Raw genomic sequence first — 18,847 nt, 5'->3', positions numbered from 1 at the left:
TGGCAAGGTTTTTACAGCTGGATGCCCTTCCAAAGACCAACCACTTTACAGTGTGGACTGGGCACTTCTAAGTGGCACCTGCACTGTCAGGGTCACCAGGTACTTGCAAGACATTAAAATTAAAAAAAAACAACTTTCAAGAGGGGAGGGGGCATTGGAGGAGGTGATGATGAAAAGGTTACAGTGAGGCAGAAACAGGTGTCTTGCTGTAAAGGTAGTACAAGGTTACCTGTCTGAAAAGAGAAAAATCAGGAATGGAGAAAGAAACAGTATGCTACCATATAAGATAAAAATAATTTATTTTTAAGTTGGTGAGCTGGCAGAATTTTTAGTCTACAGACAAAATGATTACCGTTTTTCCAGCTCATTACATTCCGAGTTCGAATTCTGCCAAGCTCGACTTTGCCTTTCATCCCTCCAGGGTTAAGGAAACTAAAGCATCAATCTAGTTCTTGGGTGGATGTAATTGACTAGCCTCATACATGTTCCAAAATTTCAAAGCATTGTCGTTGCTGTTATTATTAGTATTATTAGGGTGACTGAATCATTAGCATGCCAGAGGAAAATGCTTAGCAGGGTTTCACCCATTTTTACATTCTGAGTTTGAATTCTGTTGAGGCTGTCTTTGCTTTTCACCCTTCTGGGGTCAATAAATTAAGTACCAGTGAAACACTAGGACCAATGTAATCAACTAGTCCCTTCCCACCAAATGTCAGGCCTTGTGCCTGTAGTAGAAAGGATTATTATCATTATTAGGGTGTTGAGCTGGCAGAATTGTTAGCACACCAGGCGAAATGCTTAGTGGCATTTCGTCTGTTGCTACATTTTGAGTTCAAATTCCACCAGGGTCAACTTTGCCTTTCATCCATTCGAGTTGATTAAATAAGTACCAGTTATGCACTGGAGTCAATGTAATCAACTTAATCCCTTCCCCCAAATTTGGGGCCTTGTGCTTCCCGTAGAAAGGATTATTATTATTATCATTATTATTATTATTATTATTATTATTAGGGTGGTGAGCTGGCAGAATTGTTAGCCAGGGAAAAAAGCTTAGCAGCATTTTGCCCATCTTTACATTCTGAGTTCAAATCCTACCTAGGCTGACTTTGTTTTTCATCCTTTCAGACTCAATAAAATAAATACCAGTCAAGTACAGGGGTTGATGTAATCCTCTCCCTGCTCCTTAGAAAAACTGCTGGCCTTGTGCCGAAATTTGAAACCATTGTTATTGCACCAGATTGGCAGAATCCTTAATGTTTGGCAGAATGCCAAATGGTATTTATTCAGTCTCTTTATGTTCTGAGTTCAAATCTTACTGGGCTCAACTTTGCCTTTCATCCCTCCTAGGTCAATAACATAAAGTACCAGTCAAGTACTGGTTGGTGGTGGTGTTGATTTGTTGGACTAGCCCTTTTCCCACACTTAATTTCAGGTCTGGTGTTTATGTTATAAATAATAATAATAATAATTATTATTATTATTATTATAAATTATCATCATCATCATTATTGTTATTATTATTATTAGTAGTAGTAGTATTATTAGTATTATTGTTATTATTATTATTATTTTTATTTTAAGCATGACGTAACGGTTTACATTTGCCAGAACTGGTTGTAGCAGACAGATGTACATGTTATTTTATGTTTGATGTATTATTCCGTCCCACCCCACCCCACCCCACTCACCCACTCCTCCCACACACTCCCTTAATTCCAGGAAAGGATACCCAAGACTATAATTGCATCTATGATGAATTATTTTTTAATTAGTGCCATTTCTCTATGTGCATTCATACGTATAGGATAAAAGCAATAAATATGTGTGCGTATGTGCATGCGTGCGTGCACACGTGTGTTTATATAGTAAGTTTTGTACGTATATATATATATATATATATATATATAATATATATATATGGCAAAAATAGTATATACATATGCACACACATATATGTAACCATCTTCACACAGAGACACACGAATATACATACATGCTGAATTGTGCAGTAATGTTACAACACATACATACATGCACACGCTGTTTTTGTATGTTTATATTGCATCTATTCTGCATAGAGGACCCAGGGCGTTTATGTATATATATGTATTTGTATATACGTGTTCTTATATATTTTACATGCATATGTGTGTGTTTGTGTAAATATGTGTGTATATATGTGTGTATGTCTGTGTGTACGTGTGTTTGTGTATATATGTGTGTATGTCTGTGTGTACGTGTGTTTGTGTATGTATGTGTGTATGCATGTATTTATGTGTGTGTATGCATGTATTTGTGTGTATATGTATGTATGTATGTGTGTATATGTATGTATGTATAAGTATGTATGTATGTATGCATGTATATGTATGTATGCATGTATATGTATGTATGCATGTGTGTGTATGCATGTGCGTGTATGTATGTATGTGTGTGCGTGTATGTATGTGTGTGCGTGTATGTATGTGTGTGCGTGTATGTATGTGTGTGTGTGCGTGTATGTATGTGTGTGTGTGCGTGTATGTATGTGTGTGGTGCGTGTATGTATGTATGTGTGTGCGTGTATGTGTGTGCGTGTATGTATGTATGTGTGTGCGTGTATGTATGTGTGTGTGTGTATGTGTGTGCATGTATGTGTGTATATGTGTGCATGTATGTATATGTGTGTGTATGTATATAGCTCTTACACCTACATCATCCCACTACTTGCTGTTCTATCCCTCTTCCTGGCCATTCCTATATCTCTCAGCCTACTCCTCTTCATACTATTATCTCTCTTCAACTACTCCTCCTCCCTATATTCACCCCCTACTCCCATCTTTAACCATCTGTTCCTCCACCTTCACCCTCTTATGAGAGCATCCACACTCACCCCCCTTTCATGATCCACTCCATCCTCTCTCTTATTCTCCCCCCTCTTTTACCTTGAGACTTTTCTCTCCCACCCCCATCACCACCTTCCTTTTATCTCCTTCAGCCAGGTATCTCCTCCACTGCAAGACACTTGTGTTTGTCCTTCTGTTATTACTTTAGTCTTTCAACACCTGGCATAAAGCCATCCACTTCTACCTTCCTCTCCCAAACACTCCCCCTTTTAGTAATGAGATCTTGTTTTTTTCCCCTCTTTTTTTCCTCGTTCTCTGTCTGTCTTGCAAGTTTATATAGCACCCTCACTAGTGCTGGTGCCACCCCCCGTCCCGTCCCTGCCTAAAAATAAAGGATCACTCAGTACACTCTGGGGGAAAAAAATAGGTTGGTGTTAGGAAGGGCAGCCACCTGTAAAAAAAAAAAAAAAAAAAAAACCCATTCCGAAGCAGACATTGGAGATTAACATGTCCTTGTTGCTCCTTAGATCCTGTCGACCATCCAACCCATCCCACCATGGAAAACATGTTAAATGATGATGATGATGAAATTTGGGGGAGGGGGATAGTCAACCACATTCGACCTCAGTACACAACTGGTACTTAATTTATCAACTTGGAAAGGATGAGTTGAACGTAACATTAAAGGGATTTGAAATCAGAATGTAAATAGCTGGTAGAGATAACACGAAGCATTTTTTCTGATACTCCAATAAGTCAGAAAAGAAATAAAAAAATTTACCAATAACGAGATGTAGCATTAAATACATAATGCATAGAGTATTAGTAACACAATAAATTAAAATAAACAGCTGACATAATTCAAATAACTGCGGGTCATATTGGCAGCTGACGTATTGTGTAAAAGACACAAATAGACACAAGTGAATGTGTATACCAATATGTTTGTATTTACTCTGATTGTGTGTGTGTGTATGTATGTATGTGTGTGTGTGTATATATATATATATATATATATATATATATGTATATATAGGTATGTGTATGTATGTATATATAGGTATGTGTATGTATGTATATATAGGTATGTGTATGTATGTATATATAGGTATGTGTATGTATGTATGTATATATAGGTATGTGTATGTATGTATGTATATATAGGTATGTGTATGTATGTATATATAGGTATGTGTATGTATGTATGTGTATGTATATATATATGTGTGTGTGTGTGTATGTATATATAGGTATGTGTGTATATATATATATATATAAAAGACAAAAAAGATGGAAAAAACTACAGAAGGCTTGTGTTATATGGTTAAAGAATATATTTAAGTCATTATGTTAGAAAAATGTTATAAAATTTTGTGTATAGTAACATAATTTTGGGAGAAGTAACCGGTTTCGTATTTTCTTTTCAAATTTCTTTACCTATATCATGTCATATCTTCACTATATTGTGAAATAAACTCCATATTGGGACAATTACCTCCTATGGAGGGGGTAATTGTCCTGATATGTACATACATACCTGCATATATGTCTATAAGTGCAAGTGTGGCTGTATGGTAAGACGCTTGCTTCCCAACTATATATATATATATTAAATTAGAGATAAAACCACTATTAGGCAAATCAAAAGGTGAAAAATATAAACCAAAACATAGAAAAATTAATTAATATAATATAGAAAATATAGAAAATTTAAAATTCAAAATTTGAATTTTATATTTTATATATTTTGTATATTATATTAATTAATTTTTCTATGTTTTGGTTTATGTTTTTCACTGTTTGATTTGCCTAATAGTGGTTTTATCTCTAATTTAATATATATATATATATATATATATACAGTAAAATTGGATTTAAACCTAAATCTAATTTTTCCCTGTAAGTTTGGATTTACTCCCTTTATCCTTCGAAACGTTTAGTAGATGAAATCTTAGCGACTGAAGAAGGGGATTTTTCGTTGTGCTTATTGTCCTGTATCTCTCCCTTTTTTTGCTTGTCTTGTTCCTTGGTTTGTGTCTATGTGTTTCGTCTCTCTATGTGTTCGACGTCTTTTTGGTGTCCTGTACACATATATGCGTGTATATGTACATGTAGAGGTAGGTACGTACATATATGTTTATATATATGCATATATTCTATTTTATTAACATATATATATATATATATGCATGTGTCCTTCTCAGCCAACCTTCCATGAAAATATTACCTTGCTTAGAAATAGATGAAGTTTGTGCACTGGATGCTTTTAAGTAGCACCTGCACTGACAGGGTTACCAAGTACTTGCAATCCCTGTCTCTATATCTATTTATATCTACCTATCACTGTATCATCTCTATTTCTCTCTCTCTCTCTCAATATATAAATAATTAATAGATAATAAATGTGAGTCTGGAGGTATATATCATCCAGACGGATACTAAGTTCCACGTTATGGCTAGCCACATCGATCAGTAGTTAATGTCTGTGACTACTATTAGTTGTTAGTCACTCTGTGGATTCTTCTGAAGTGTATTTCTGTGTTCCCTTCACTGGCTGGTAATATTGTCTGGAGTATATATATATATAATATATATATATATATATATACAGTAAAATTGGATTTAAACCTAAATCTAATTTTTCCCTGTAAGTTTGGATTTACTCCCTTTATCCTTCGAAACGTTTAGTAGATGAAATCTTAGCGACTGAAGAAGGGGATTTTTCGTTGTGCTTATTGTCCTGTATCTCTCCCTTTTTTTGCTTGTCTTGTTCCTTGGTTTGTGTCTATGTGTTTCGTCTCTCTATGTGTTCGACGTCTTTTTGGTGTCCTGTACACATATATGCGTGTATATGTACATGTAGAGGTAGGTACGTACATATATGTTTATATATATGCATATATTCTATTTTATTAACATATATATATATATATATGCATGTGTCCTTCTCAGCCAACCTTCCATGAAAATATTACCTTGCTTAGAAATAGATGAAGTTTGTGCACTGGATGCTTTTAAGTAGCACCTGCACTGACAGGGTTACCAAGTACTTGCAATCCCTGTCTCTATATCTATTTATATCTACCTATCACTGTATCATCTCTATTTCTCTCTCTCTCTCAATATATAAATAAATTAATAGATAAATAAATGTGAGTCTGGAGGTATATATCATCCAGACGGATACTAAGTTCCACGTTATGGCTAGCCACATCGATCAGTAGTTAATGTCTGTGACTACTATTAGTTGTTAGTCACTCTGTGGATTCTTCTGAAGTGTATTTCTGTGTTCCCTTCACTGGCTGGTAATATTGTCTGGAGTATATATATATATATATATATATATTAGCAAACCTCAAACGGATCAGGTTTCAGTTCCAAAATATCCCACCTCTCACCAAAACACTAACTAAGAAAAAAACCTAACTCCATATAAATACATATAAATACATTCACAAATACACATAATACACACAGATATCTATACACGTTTCCTCACACACATAAACACAAGTACACTTGTATGTAAGCTCAAATACAATCTTCCTATCACTTTGCCAGCAAATTGGCAGAATTGTTAAAGCATGGGACCGAATGCCTTGTGGTAGTTGTCTCCAGTCTTTGCGTTCTAAGTTCAAATCCAGCCAGTCCAACTTTGCCTTTCATCTTCTGAGGGTCGTTCAATAAAAAGGTACCACTCCAAGGTGGTGAGTCAGCAGAACTGGAAGGACATCAAGCCACATGTTTTGTTGTATTTGTTCCCACTCTTTGAATTCTGGGTTCAAATCCTGCCACGGTTGAATTTGCCTTCCATGTTTCGAGTTCATAAAATCTGTATCAAGAATTTGGAAGGGAATCCTCCTCATCGTTGTCGTTGTCATCATCATTCTCATTATCCTCATCATCATCATTGTTTAACACTTTCGATACCAAACCGGCTGAAATCGGCTCTGGATCTTAATACAAATGTCTTGTTTTCATAAGTTTTGAATTAAAATCTTCCACCAAATTTTAGTCACAATTTATGCTCCTAATACTAGCTGAATGATAGCTAAGTTATTTTACTAAATTCTTTGTTACATTTAAAGTAATTGAAAGAAACACAGAGCATCTCAAAATAAATACAGTAGCGAAAGGGTTAATGTCTGCTTACCATGCTGGCATGGGTTGGACGGTTTGACTGAGGGCTGGTAAGCCAGAAGGCTGCACCAGGCTGATTCAGTGAAATAATTTCTGTGTTACCAAGTTGATATTTCCAGCATAGAATTATGATAAAAAAATTTTAACAAATAAACATTTGGAAATGAGATGTTTTGTATCATGGAAGTACAGGTAGTTCCAAGCACAGCTGATATTAAAAGAGTTGAAAGAATAAAAAGAGAAAAGACATGTTGGATAATGTAATCAGTGACGTAGCCCTGGAGGTACAGGAATAAGTTTGCATCACGGCCATGAGGACACCAGTTCAATCCCACTGTGTGGAATCTTAGCCAGATGTCATTTCCTGAGGTCTCGGGTCGACCTATTCTTTGTGAGTGAAACTGGGTGGAAGGAAACTGTACAGAAGCCTGCCAAGAAGGTTAATAATGATACACATAATACTAATATTATTAATTCTTTCTAATTTTGGCACAAGGCCAGCAATTTTAAGGGAAGGGGTTACTTGATCATATCAACTCCAGTGTTCTTGGAAAGTGGACCTTAAACGATGATGATGATGATTTCTTTCCAAATTCTTAATTATTTTCAAAATTAATTGAAATTATACGAATTGTGTACTTCGTTAGGAATATGGTCATGAAAGGGTTAAGATACTGGAGGAAGATTTAAAGAAAATTTGGCTGTTATCTCTAGCAGGCTGAGACATCACCCAGTCTTCTTTTTTGGGATTGTTGAACGTATCTCTTTTACTTGTTTCAGTCATTTGACTGCGACCATGCTGGAGCACCACCTTTAGTCGAACAAATCAACCCCAGGACTTAATCTTTGTAAGCCTAGTACTTATTCTATTGGTCTCTTTTGTCAAACCGCTAAGTTATGGGGATGTAAACACAAGCATCGATTGTCAAGCAATGTTGGGGGGACAGACACACACACACACACATATGACAGGTTCTTTCAGTTTCTGTCTACCAAATCCACTCACAAGGGTTTGGTCGGCCCGAGGCTATAGCAGAAGACACTTGCCCAAGGAGCCACGCAGTGGGACTTGAACCCGGAAAACATGTGGTTGGTAAGCAAGCTACTTACCACACAGCCACTCCTGTGCCTATAATTAAGTATTTGCAACAGTGTGATGATAAGCAACCTAGACAAGAACACTGAAAAAAAAAAAGACAATACTACTACTAATAATAATTATTATAATAAGTATTGCTGTCACTTTTGGGAGATTAATTAACTGAAATCTAATAAACTATAATGGACTGGATTGAATTTAATCATTAGCAAGCTGTTGTTTATAAAGCTGGCTACATACACCTCGTTGGCTTGTTACAGCTTAAGTTACATTCAGTGGGTTGTTTATTGGTGTAGGGGTGGGGAGAGTGTGGGAAAAATGGAGTAGATGTAGACTAAATACTTTACAGTCTTATGTTTTGTTGCTCAATGTTGCTTAATCTGTTACATGGCTGCTCAGGTTCAATTCCAATGTGAGACAGCTTGGAGTATTTTTTTTTTGTTTTTTTCACTGAAACTTTACATTCATCTGAGATTTGGGAAACAAATTGGGGACACAGAATCTCATCATCATCATCATCATCATCATTTAACGTCTGCTTACCATGCTGGCATGAGTTGGACGGTTTGACTGAGGACTGGTGAGCCAGAGGCTGCACCAGGATCAGTCTGATCTGGCAAAGTTTCTACAGCTGGATGTCCTTCCTAACGCCAACCATTCCGAGAGTGTAGTGGGTGCTTTTACATGACACCAGCACGAGGGCCAGTCAGGCGGTTCTGGCAACAACCATGCTCAAAAGGTGTTTTTTACATGCTACCTGCATGGGAGCCAGTCTGGTGGCACTGGCAATGACCACACTCGAATGTTGTTTTACATGTGCCACCAGCACATGTGCCTGTAGGGCAATATTGGAAATCGATGAGATGGAGTGTCTACCTGTTTTGTCGGGTGGTAGATTTGGGTAGTATTCTGTCGCCTAGTTAAATACCATTATCTGTTGTGCATTTAGCAAAGTCCCCTCTGTTGCAAGCAAGTTATGCTCAGACCAAGTCTCTTGTCTGAGCATATCTTGAGAATCTACTCTCTACAGTGGCAACCCCTTCACTATGGTTTCTGCCACCCTTCCTGCTGCACAAGTCTCAGAGCCCTTCAAAAGTCATGGACATTTTGTCCTTCACCATCTCATTACTAAAATACTTCAGTCATTATCTAAAAAAAACAAAACAAGTGTAGTGAAATCCCTGCTGAGTTTTGAATGATCACTCTCAGATTTTCCTAGCACAGAAACACAGCCTACTCTATTACCATAAAAAGAAGTATAGTAGAAGACACTTGCCCAATGTGCCACACGCACACACACGCACACGCACACACACACACACACGCGCACACACACATACACATGCACACACACACACACACACCACACACACACACACACACACACACCTATCTGTCTGTCTGTCTCTGTTTGTCTGTCCGTCTGTCTGTCTATCTATCTATCTATCTATCTATATATGTATACGAGGGATTTCTTTCAGTTTCCATCTACCAAATCCACTCACAAGGCTTTGGTCAGCCTAGAAGAAGACACTTGCCCAAGATGCCATGTACACACACACACACACACACACACACACACATACAGAGGCATACCTCAACTTATATTGCTAATGATGCCACACAAATTTATTTGGTTTTATCTGTCTTAGTAAAAGATTTGTACATCTTTTCAATTTGATTTTCCCACTTCACTATTGACTTTTCATAAATTTTGTGCTTTTAAATGTGTTCACTAAGATCAACATAAAGTCGAATAAACTGACCAAAGCTGATGTTAATTTTTAAAAAACCCCCCCAAAAAACGATCGATAAAGACATAACCCAAAATGACGTAAGTAGGGGTACATCTCTATTTGTGCATACGGGTGTCTGCATCCATATGTATGCATCGATGTGAGTCAGCCTGGGTGATCAGTGTTTACAGCAGTTTGTTAGTTTTTTCCAATAACGAATCAAGCCCAGTCTGTGACCTAATTATGTCATTAATAACTAGAAAATCCAATAACTTGTGGATGGACAGTTTCCGGTGATCATTTACAACCATTAGTGCTCAACCAAACAGATTTCTGACCAACAGTAATTTTAAGGGCTGATGTAATTTCCTGATATTGTATTAGTGAGATGATGGTTCTGTTGTTGTTGTTGTCTCAGCTCAGCTCTAATAGAATAGGAATATAATTAATCAAAAGCACTCCAGTCATGACCATCATGACATTTTGTATATGGCGGCGAGCTGGCAGAAACGTTAGCATGCCGAGTGAAATGCTTAGCGGTATTTCATCTGCCGTTACGTTCTGATTTCAAATTCCGCCGAGGTCGATTTTGCCTTTCATCCTTTCGGGGGTCAATAAATTAAGGACCAGTTACACACTGGGGTCGATGTAATCGACTTAATCCCTTTGTCTGTCCTTGTTTGTCCCCTCTGTGTTTAGCCCCTAGTGGGTAGTAAAGAAATAGGTATTTCATCTACCGGTACGTTCTGAGTTCAAATTCTGCTGAGGTCGACTTTGCCTTTCATCCTTTTGGGGTTGATAAATTAAGTACTAGTTACGCACTGGGGTTGATATAATTAACCTAATCCGTTTGTCTGTCCTTGTTTGTCCTCTTTGTGTTTAGCCCCTTGTGGGTAGTAAAGAAATTGACATTTTGTATATGAGAGGCTGTAGTTACCATTTTTATTTTTGTGAAGGCAATAGGTTTCTGGTTCAGTCCCACTGCATGGCACCTTGGGCAAATGTCTTCTACTGTAACCCCAGATCAACTAATGACTTGCGAGTGGATTTGGTAGATGGAAACTGTGCAGAAGCCCATCATGTGTTTATGTCTGTGTGTAGTGGAGGCACATGACTTAGTGGTTAGGGTGTTGGACTCATGATCGTTAGATTGTAGTTTTGATTCCTGGACCGGGCGACATATTTTGTTCTTGAGTAAAACACTTCATTTCACAATTACTCCAGTCCACTCAGCTGGCGAAAATGAGTAACACTGCAATGGACTAGCGTCCCATCCAAGTGGAGAATATATAAAACCATGGAAACCAGAAAACTGGCCCTTAGTCAGTATGACTTCAGAAGATAACTTTACCTTTTTAGTGGAGGCGCATGGCTTAGTGGTTAGGGTGTTGGACTCATGATCATAAGATTGTGGTTTTGATTCCTGGACCACATGACAAGTTGTGTTCTTGAGCAAAACACTTCATTTCATGTTGCTCCGTTGCACTCAGGTGAGCACTCCACAGGCACGTGTACCCTTAATGTAGTTCTCAGGGAGATTCAGCACAACACAGAGTGCGACAAGGCTGACCCTTTGAAATACAGGTACAACTCATTTTTGCCAGCTGAGAGGACTGGAGCAATGTGAAATAAAGTGTCTTGCTCAAGGACACAACGCATCACCAGAAATTGAACTCATGACCTTACGATCGTGAGCCAAATACCCTAACCACTAAGCCACGTGCCTTCACATTATATGTGTGTGTGTGTGTGTGCCTGAGTGTTTGTGTCTCCTTGTCTTGACATTGCATGGTTGTAAATGAATGTCATTCATTTCCAACATTCTGCAAAATATGTCTGACCATGGAGAAATGTTGCCTTGCTTGGAAACCAGCAAAGGTTGGTGACAGGAAGGGCATCCAGCTGTAGAAAAACTGCCATGGTAAATTCCGTCTGACCCACGCAAGTATGGAAAGCGGACGTTAAAATGATGACGATGGCTATGATTTGAGGGTGATTTGACTGTTGTTTCTAGCCAGTTGAGCATCTGTGCAGGAGCTCACTGTTGCTGCACTTGCTGTCATTTAATCTCAGGGCAACATCCCAGGAGAGAGATGTGTCCCAGCTGTTATTAGCTGTCTTTCTTTTTTCTGTTTATGGAACTATATACATCCTCCAGCCTGTTCTTACTTTTCTTTTTATTCTTTATTAAATGCTGAGATATAATATCAACTGAGATTTCACTGCTATTTCTAGTACTCTTTCTTCTCTTCCTACTCTTTGCTCTTTTACTTGTTTCAGTCATTTGACTGCGGCCATGTTGGAGCACCACCTTTAGTCAAGCAAATCGACCCTAGGACTTATTTTTGTAAGCCTTGTCCTTCGGGGTCAGTACAGTAAGCACCAGTTGAACACTGAAATTTCAGGTTTTGTGCCCATGGAAGAAAGGATTTTCGTTGTTGTTGTTATTGTCTATTGAGTGAGAGAGCTGTGCATGCCATCGAAGTGACACTGGAGGACAAATATACAAAGCCCAATATACCTATCATGACTACCCAGTGGATAAGGGTACACGAGGCACATGCATCACATGTGTATGACATGGTGACTTCATATCAAGATAACACATGACCTTGCAGCTGGGACCCATTTAGAATTTTCTTCAGGTTAAGAAGTCCATCCTGCTCAAAAGGTCCTTGAATAAGGGCTGTTTGAAGGTGATGAATGACACACCTGTGTTTCCAGAGGTGAATTATTCAAACCCTAAAGAATTCCTCTCAACACATAGCTGTGATGCTCTTTTACTGCTCATGCTCAGAGATGCACATATCATCAGCTACTAAGGGACAGGCTCAACTGGTTATGGTCAAGCAGCTGACCAGAAAATCTAGAGTATTCAACAGAAAATTCACTAGCCCATCATCATCATTATTGCATAGGAGTGGCTGTGTGGTAAGTAGCTTGCTTACGAACCACATGGTTCCGGGTTCTGTCCCACCGCCTGGCACTTTAGGCAAGTGTCTTCTACTGTAGCCTTGGGCCGACCAAAGCCGTGTGAGTGGATTTGGTAGACGGAAACTGAAAGAAGCCCATTGTATATATGTATACATGTATGTGTGTGTGTATACGTATGTGTGTGTGTATACGTATGTGTGTGTGTATACGTATGTGTGTCTGTGTTTGTCCCCCCCCGACATTGCTTGACAACCGATGCTGGTGTGTGTACGTCCCCGTAACTTAGCGGTTCGGCAAAAAGGACCGATAGAAAAAGTACCGGGCTTACAAAGAATAAGTGGTGGGGGTCGATCTACTCGACTAAAGGTGGTGCTCCAGCATGGGCACAGTCAAATGGCTGAAACAAGTAAAAGAGCGTAAAAGATTATTATCATTAAAATTATTAATTAATCGTTGTGTTTGTCTACTTCAGGTGGAATGCAAGACTATAACTACGTCAGAGCTGGCTGTTTTGAAATTACCGTCTATGTGTCTTGTTGTAAATATCCCCCCTCTGCACAACTCGATGCGGAATGGCAGAACAACCGAGATTCCTTGCTGGACTTCATGGACCAGGTATGTATTCCCACCATTCAGTGTGTACTTTTGTACTCTTCTCATACATGATGCAAGAACTTCCACAACAGCACGGCGAGTAAACATGGAGATACTGCCTGTGCCACATGTAGCCATTATCATCATCATCATCATCATTATCGCTTTAATGTCCACTTTTCCATGTTTGTATGGGTTACATGGAGTTTATTGAGATCTGTCTATCAATATGTTTGTTTGTCTGCTTGTCTATCTGCCTGCCTGTCCGCTTGTCTGTCTGTTTTATTTGTCTGGCTATCAGTCTGTCTTTTGTCTATGTTTGTCTGTCTGTCTGTCTGTCTGTCTGTGTCTGTCTATTACTGTCTATCTGTCCGCCTTTCTCTGTCTGTGTCTGACTATCTCTGTCTGTGTCTGACTATCTCTGTCTGTGTCTGACTATCTCTGTCTGTGTCTGACTATCTCTGTCTGTGTCTGCCTGTCTGTGTCTGCCTGTCTGTGTCTGTCTGTCTCTGTCTGCCTATCTCTGTCTGCCTGTCCGTCTGTCTGCCTGTCCGTCTGTCTGTCTGTCTGCCCGTCTATCTGTCTGTCTGTCCATCTATTTGTCTGTCTGTCCATCTATTTGTCTGTCTGTCCGTCTATCTGTCTGTCCGCCTGTCTATGTCTGTCCGTCTATCTCTGTCCATCTCTCTCTGTTCGTCTATCTCTGTCCGTCTCTCTCTGTTCGTCTATCTCTGTCCGTCTATCTGTCTGTCCTATCTATCTGTCTGTCCTATCTGTCTGTCTGTCCTATCAGTCTATCCGTCTTGTCTGTCTGTCTATCTCTTTGTCTATCTGTGTATCTTTGTCTGATTATCTCTCTCTATATTTGTCCATCCAACCATGTACTCCCTTCTCCGTGTGTGTGCGTGTGTACATGAATGTAAATCTATATATATTTACCAAAAACTCTGTACTTCAAACAAAAATAGCTCTTGGTATTCAGTTTCACCATAGTTTCTTTCTTTCACTCCAAGGTTGCTTGGGGATGGAGGTGGTGGGGGACATATCTCCCCCTTTATGAGGACAATAAAATAATTACCAGAGAGTATACTGAGCAGCAGGGGGTGGGGTGAAGTCAACAGAACTGACTCTAACCCCCTCAAATCCAGTGCCCCCAGCACCAGCATAATCTGAATGACTGAAACTGGTAAAAGAGTTTTTTTTTTTATAAAGGAATATATTCTTTTATTCTTTTGCTTTTTTCAGTCAGTTGACTGTGGCCAAGCTGGAGCACTGGCTTGAAGGGTTTTAGTTGAACAAATAAACCCCAGGACTCTTTTTTTTTTTTTCAAAGTCTAGTATTTATTCTATTGGTCCCTTTTGCCAAACTGCTAAGTTATGGGGATGTAAATACACCAACACTGGTTGTCAAATGGTATGGGATGGGGGACAAGCACAGGCACATACATACATACACATGATGGGCTTCTTTCTGTTTCCAAATACCAAAATCCACTCACAAGGCTTTGGTTGGCCCGAGGCTATTGTAGACACCTGCCCAAGGTCATGCAGTGGAACTGAACCCAGAACCATGTGGTTGGGAAGCAAGCTTTTTGCCACACAGCCACACCTGTGCCTATTTTTATATTGTTTATAAATTATACCCAGGTGGCTGATCTGCTGCTGGGTGATAAGTCTGGACCTGATCAACGTTTTGTTGAGAAAATATCTTGTATTGAGAAATAAAAAATGTGAGATAAACCATGAGACAAACCTCTCCCCTCCCCCAGGTCTTATCACTAACAATGCATTTCAGCTCATCTAGACAATGAAACTAGAACATTCTTAATAAACTATTTATAAACTTTTTTTAGATTTTTTTTTATTATTATTTTGTGTGCAAAGAATAGCGATTCTTCACACATCAAAAGTGCTGAGTTTGTAAAGTCATGCAACCCACGCTTAGAACATATAACCCAAAAAGAAGAGAAGGATTTTCAAAATTAGTTAACCCTTTCGTTACTGTATTTATTTTGAGATGCTCTGTGTTTCTTTCAATTGCTTTAAATATAACAAAGAATTTAGTAAACTAACTAAGTTATCATTCAGCTTGTGTTAGGAACATAAATTGTGACTATGGTTTGGTGGAAGATTTTAATTCAAAACTTATGAAAACAAGACATTTGTACTCAGAGCCAGAGCCGGTTTCAGCCGGGTTGGTAACGAAAGGGTTAAAGGGGGAAAATAAAACAGGAGCAAAAAAGGTAAACACATAAACAAAATTAGTCACAAATTTTATTTAGTTTTTTTTTTTTTTTCTGAAAATGTAATTAACACAAAATATATTTGTCTTGATTAATAATTTTTCTCGAAGGTATAAGTTCAGCTATTTCATGGACAGGGCTTTAATCAGCTGCATTGACCCTGATGTTTGAATGGTACTTTATCAAGCCCTGAGGGATGATGCACAAAGCTGACTCTGTTGAGGTTTAAATTCAAATGTAAAGGGCTGGAAATAATAATAATGATAATAATAATAATAATAATATAATAATAATAATCCTTTCTATGATAGGCACAAGACTTGAAATTGTATGAGAGGGTTCTAATAATAATAACAATAATAATGATAATAACTCTTTCTAATTTTGGCAGAAGGTCAGCAGTCATTAAGGAGACTGGGATTAAGTCAATTAAATCAACCCCTACCTTGCAGTTTTTAACTTGTGCCACCTGGGCAAAGGATTAGGAGTGAATACAAAGACAGACAAAACATATTGGGACTTATATTGAATGGAATGATAATAATAATAATAATAATAATAATGATAATCCTTTCTACTAAAGACACAAGGCCTGAAGTTTTGGGGGAGGGGACTGGTCAAATACATTGACCCCAGTGTTTCATTGGTTCTCATTTTATTGACCCTGATAGGATGAAAGAAAAAGTTGACCTCTGTGGGATTTGAACTCGGAATGTAAGGATGGATGATATGCCACGGTGTACTAAAAATTCTGCCAGCTCACCATCTTATATTAGAATGACAATAATGGTTTCAAATTTTGAGTCAAGACCAGCGATTTCGAGGGAAGGGGTTAGTTGATTTCATCAACCCCAGTACATGACTGGTACTTGGTTTATCAACCTGAAAAGAATAGAAGGCAAAATGAACCCCAGCTGAATTTGAACTCGGAATGTAAAAACAGATGATATATACCACCAAGCATTTTGCCTGGCATGCTAACAATTCTGCCAACTCACCACTTTATCATAATAGTAACAATTACGATAATAATAATAATAATAATAATAATAATAATAATAACAATAATAATAATAATAATAACAATAATAAGAAGAATCATAGTAATAATGGGAAAATAAGATACCATCTGGTGTGTAGGCATTGTCTTTAATCATGTAACAACACAGATATTAGAAATCCGATCTGAAACTCCATTATTCTCTTCTGCTGGTTAAATTTTGCTAACTTCTGTAAAATTGTTAATTTTGCCAAACAAAGAAGCAAAAAAAAATTAATATTTTCTGAAGATTTTAAAAAAGATTGTAATATTTTTTAATTATCTTTTTTTTTTTTTTTTTACACATTTTCTTTAGTTATAGGTTTTTCATTATTTTCGTTTTCCAAATTTAATAAGGTTTTTCTTTCTTTTTTAATGTTTGTCTTAAAACATTAAAATGTTTTATTTGAATCAACATGTCACCTCTGATTTTTTGTTGATTTACTACAGTTTCTTTCTTTTTTTCTTTCATTCTTTCTTTCTTTCTTTATTTGTTTTCATGTAAATTTTTTTTCCCATTCTTTCATTTCCTTTTCTGTTTGTTTTTTGTGTTTGTTCTTCTTTCATTCCTTTCTTTTATTTCTCTGTGTATGTATTTGTATATATATATATATATGTGTGTGTGTGTGTGTGTGTGTGTTGTGTGTGTGTGTGTGTGTGTGTGTATATATATATATATATATATATATATATATATATATATATATATATATATATATATATATATGCACATACATACTTACACACGCTCATACACACACATGAGTACATAAGTGCAAAATATATTGAAGAAAATAGTACTCAAATGCTAAAGGCAGAGTAAAGTAGTATTTTGCTGAAGCAGAAAAGATTTCACAAGCTGTTATTCAGAGCTTCAGGTAAACCAGTTGTCAGACATTTCATGAATATTTAGAACAATGTGATGGTTTATAAAAGTTTATAAATGGTGCAGCGATAATTATTAGGCAACTGATCAAACGAACCTTTAATCTGTTGAATGAAAATGACTGACTGATGAGCAGTTATGTGCGACTCTAAGAAACAGCTGTAAGGTTTTTCCAGTTTCAACAAAACACTACACACACATGCGCACACAGTGAAGGCTCATGGCCTATTAGTTGGGTGTGTTGTACTCATGATCCTAAGAGCATGGTTTCTATTTCCCAAAAAAGAAAACCATTCAAGCGAGGTCATTGCCAGTGCTGCTGGACTGGCTCCTGTGCAGGTGGCACATAAAAAGCACCTTTTGAGTGTGGCCGTTGCCAGTACCACCTGACTAGCCCTCACAGCAGACTCACAGTCATATGATCGCAGTTTCGATTCCCAGACCAAGCATTGTGAGTGTTTATTGAGCGAAAACACCTAAAGCTCCATGAGGCTCCAGTAGGGGGTGGGGTGGCGAACCCTGCTGTATTCTTTCACCACAACTTTCTCTCACTCTTTCTTCCTGTTTCTGTTGTTGTACCTGTATTTCAAAGGGGCCATCCTTGTCACATTCTGTGACAGACAAAACAGTGAAATAAGCAAGTGGATCCCTTCTTTAACTTGTTTTCATATTAATATATTTGGTATTTGTGGAGGCACAATTGGCCCAGGGCTTAGGGCATTAGACTCGAGGTCTAGGATCGCGGTTTCGATTCCCAGACTGGGCATTGTGAGTGTTTATTGAGCGAAAACACTTAAAGCTCCACGAGGCTCCAGCAGGGGGGTGGGGTGGCGAACCCTACTGTACTCTTTCACCACAACTTTCTCTCACTCTTTCTTCCTGTTTCTGTTGTTGTACCTGTATTTCAAAGGGGCCAGCCTCATCACTTTCTGTGTCATGCTGAATCTCCCCAAGAACTACGTTTAGGGTACACATGTCTGTGGAGTACTCAGCCACTTGCATGTTAATTTCACGAGCTGGCTGTTCCATTGATCAGGTTCAACTGGAACCCTCGTGGTGGTCACTGACAGAGTGCCACAACAACTGTATCTTTTTCAATATTATACCGATTATGCATTTTTTTTACAAAAGATTTAAATATACATTAGTTTTTGTGGGTTTTTTTTACTCATATATTTCTCGTATTATTTCATTATATTTATTTATTCATTTATTTATCCTTCTAAATTCTACGTTCCAGAAGTACGGGTGGGAGCTAGATGCTACAAAGAATATGATGTGACTGAGAGTGAAATAGAAAGATTAAGCTTTAGGCTACTAACACCAACCCCCGTCTAACCATTCTCTCCCA

The 18,847-nt window shown here is 37.9% G+C and overlaps 1 protein-coding gene across 1 annotated transcript in view; it reads left to right on the top strand.

Annotated features, from left to right (window-relative positions):
• The window catches only part of LOC115224523 (carboxypeptidase D), a 92,410-nt gene that overhangs the window by 15,608 nt on the left and 57,955 nt on the right, over positions 1–18,847 (top strand). Inside the window, exon 2 of the mRNA XM_029795433.2 lies at positions 13,207–13,349. Within this exon, the coding sequence (XP_029651293.1) occupies positions 13,207–13,349 (143 nt within the window). The remainder of the gene's footprint in view (positions 1–13,206; positions 13,350–18,847) is intronic.

The sequence above is a fragment of the Octopus sinensis genome, linkage group LG25 (assembly GCF_006345805.1).
Source record: "Octopus sinensis linkage group LG25, ASM634580v1, whole genome shotgun sequence".
NCBI classification, from domain to species: domain Eukaryota; kingdom Metazoa; phylum Mollusca; class Cephalopoda; order Octopoda; family Octopodidae; genus Octopus; species Octopus sinensis.
Note: the sequence above shows the minus strand (reverse complement) of the source record. Positions and strands in the feature narration are given on the sequence as shown.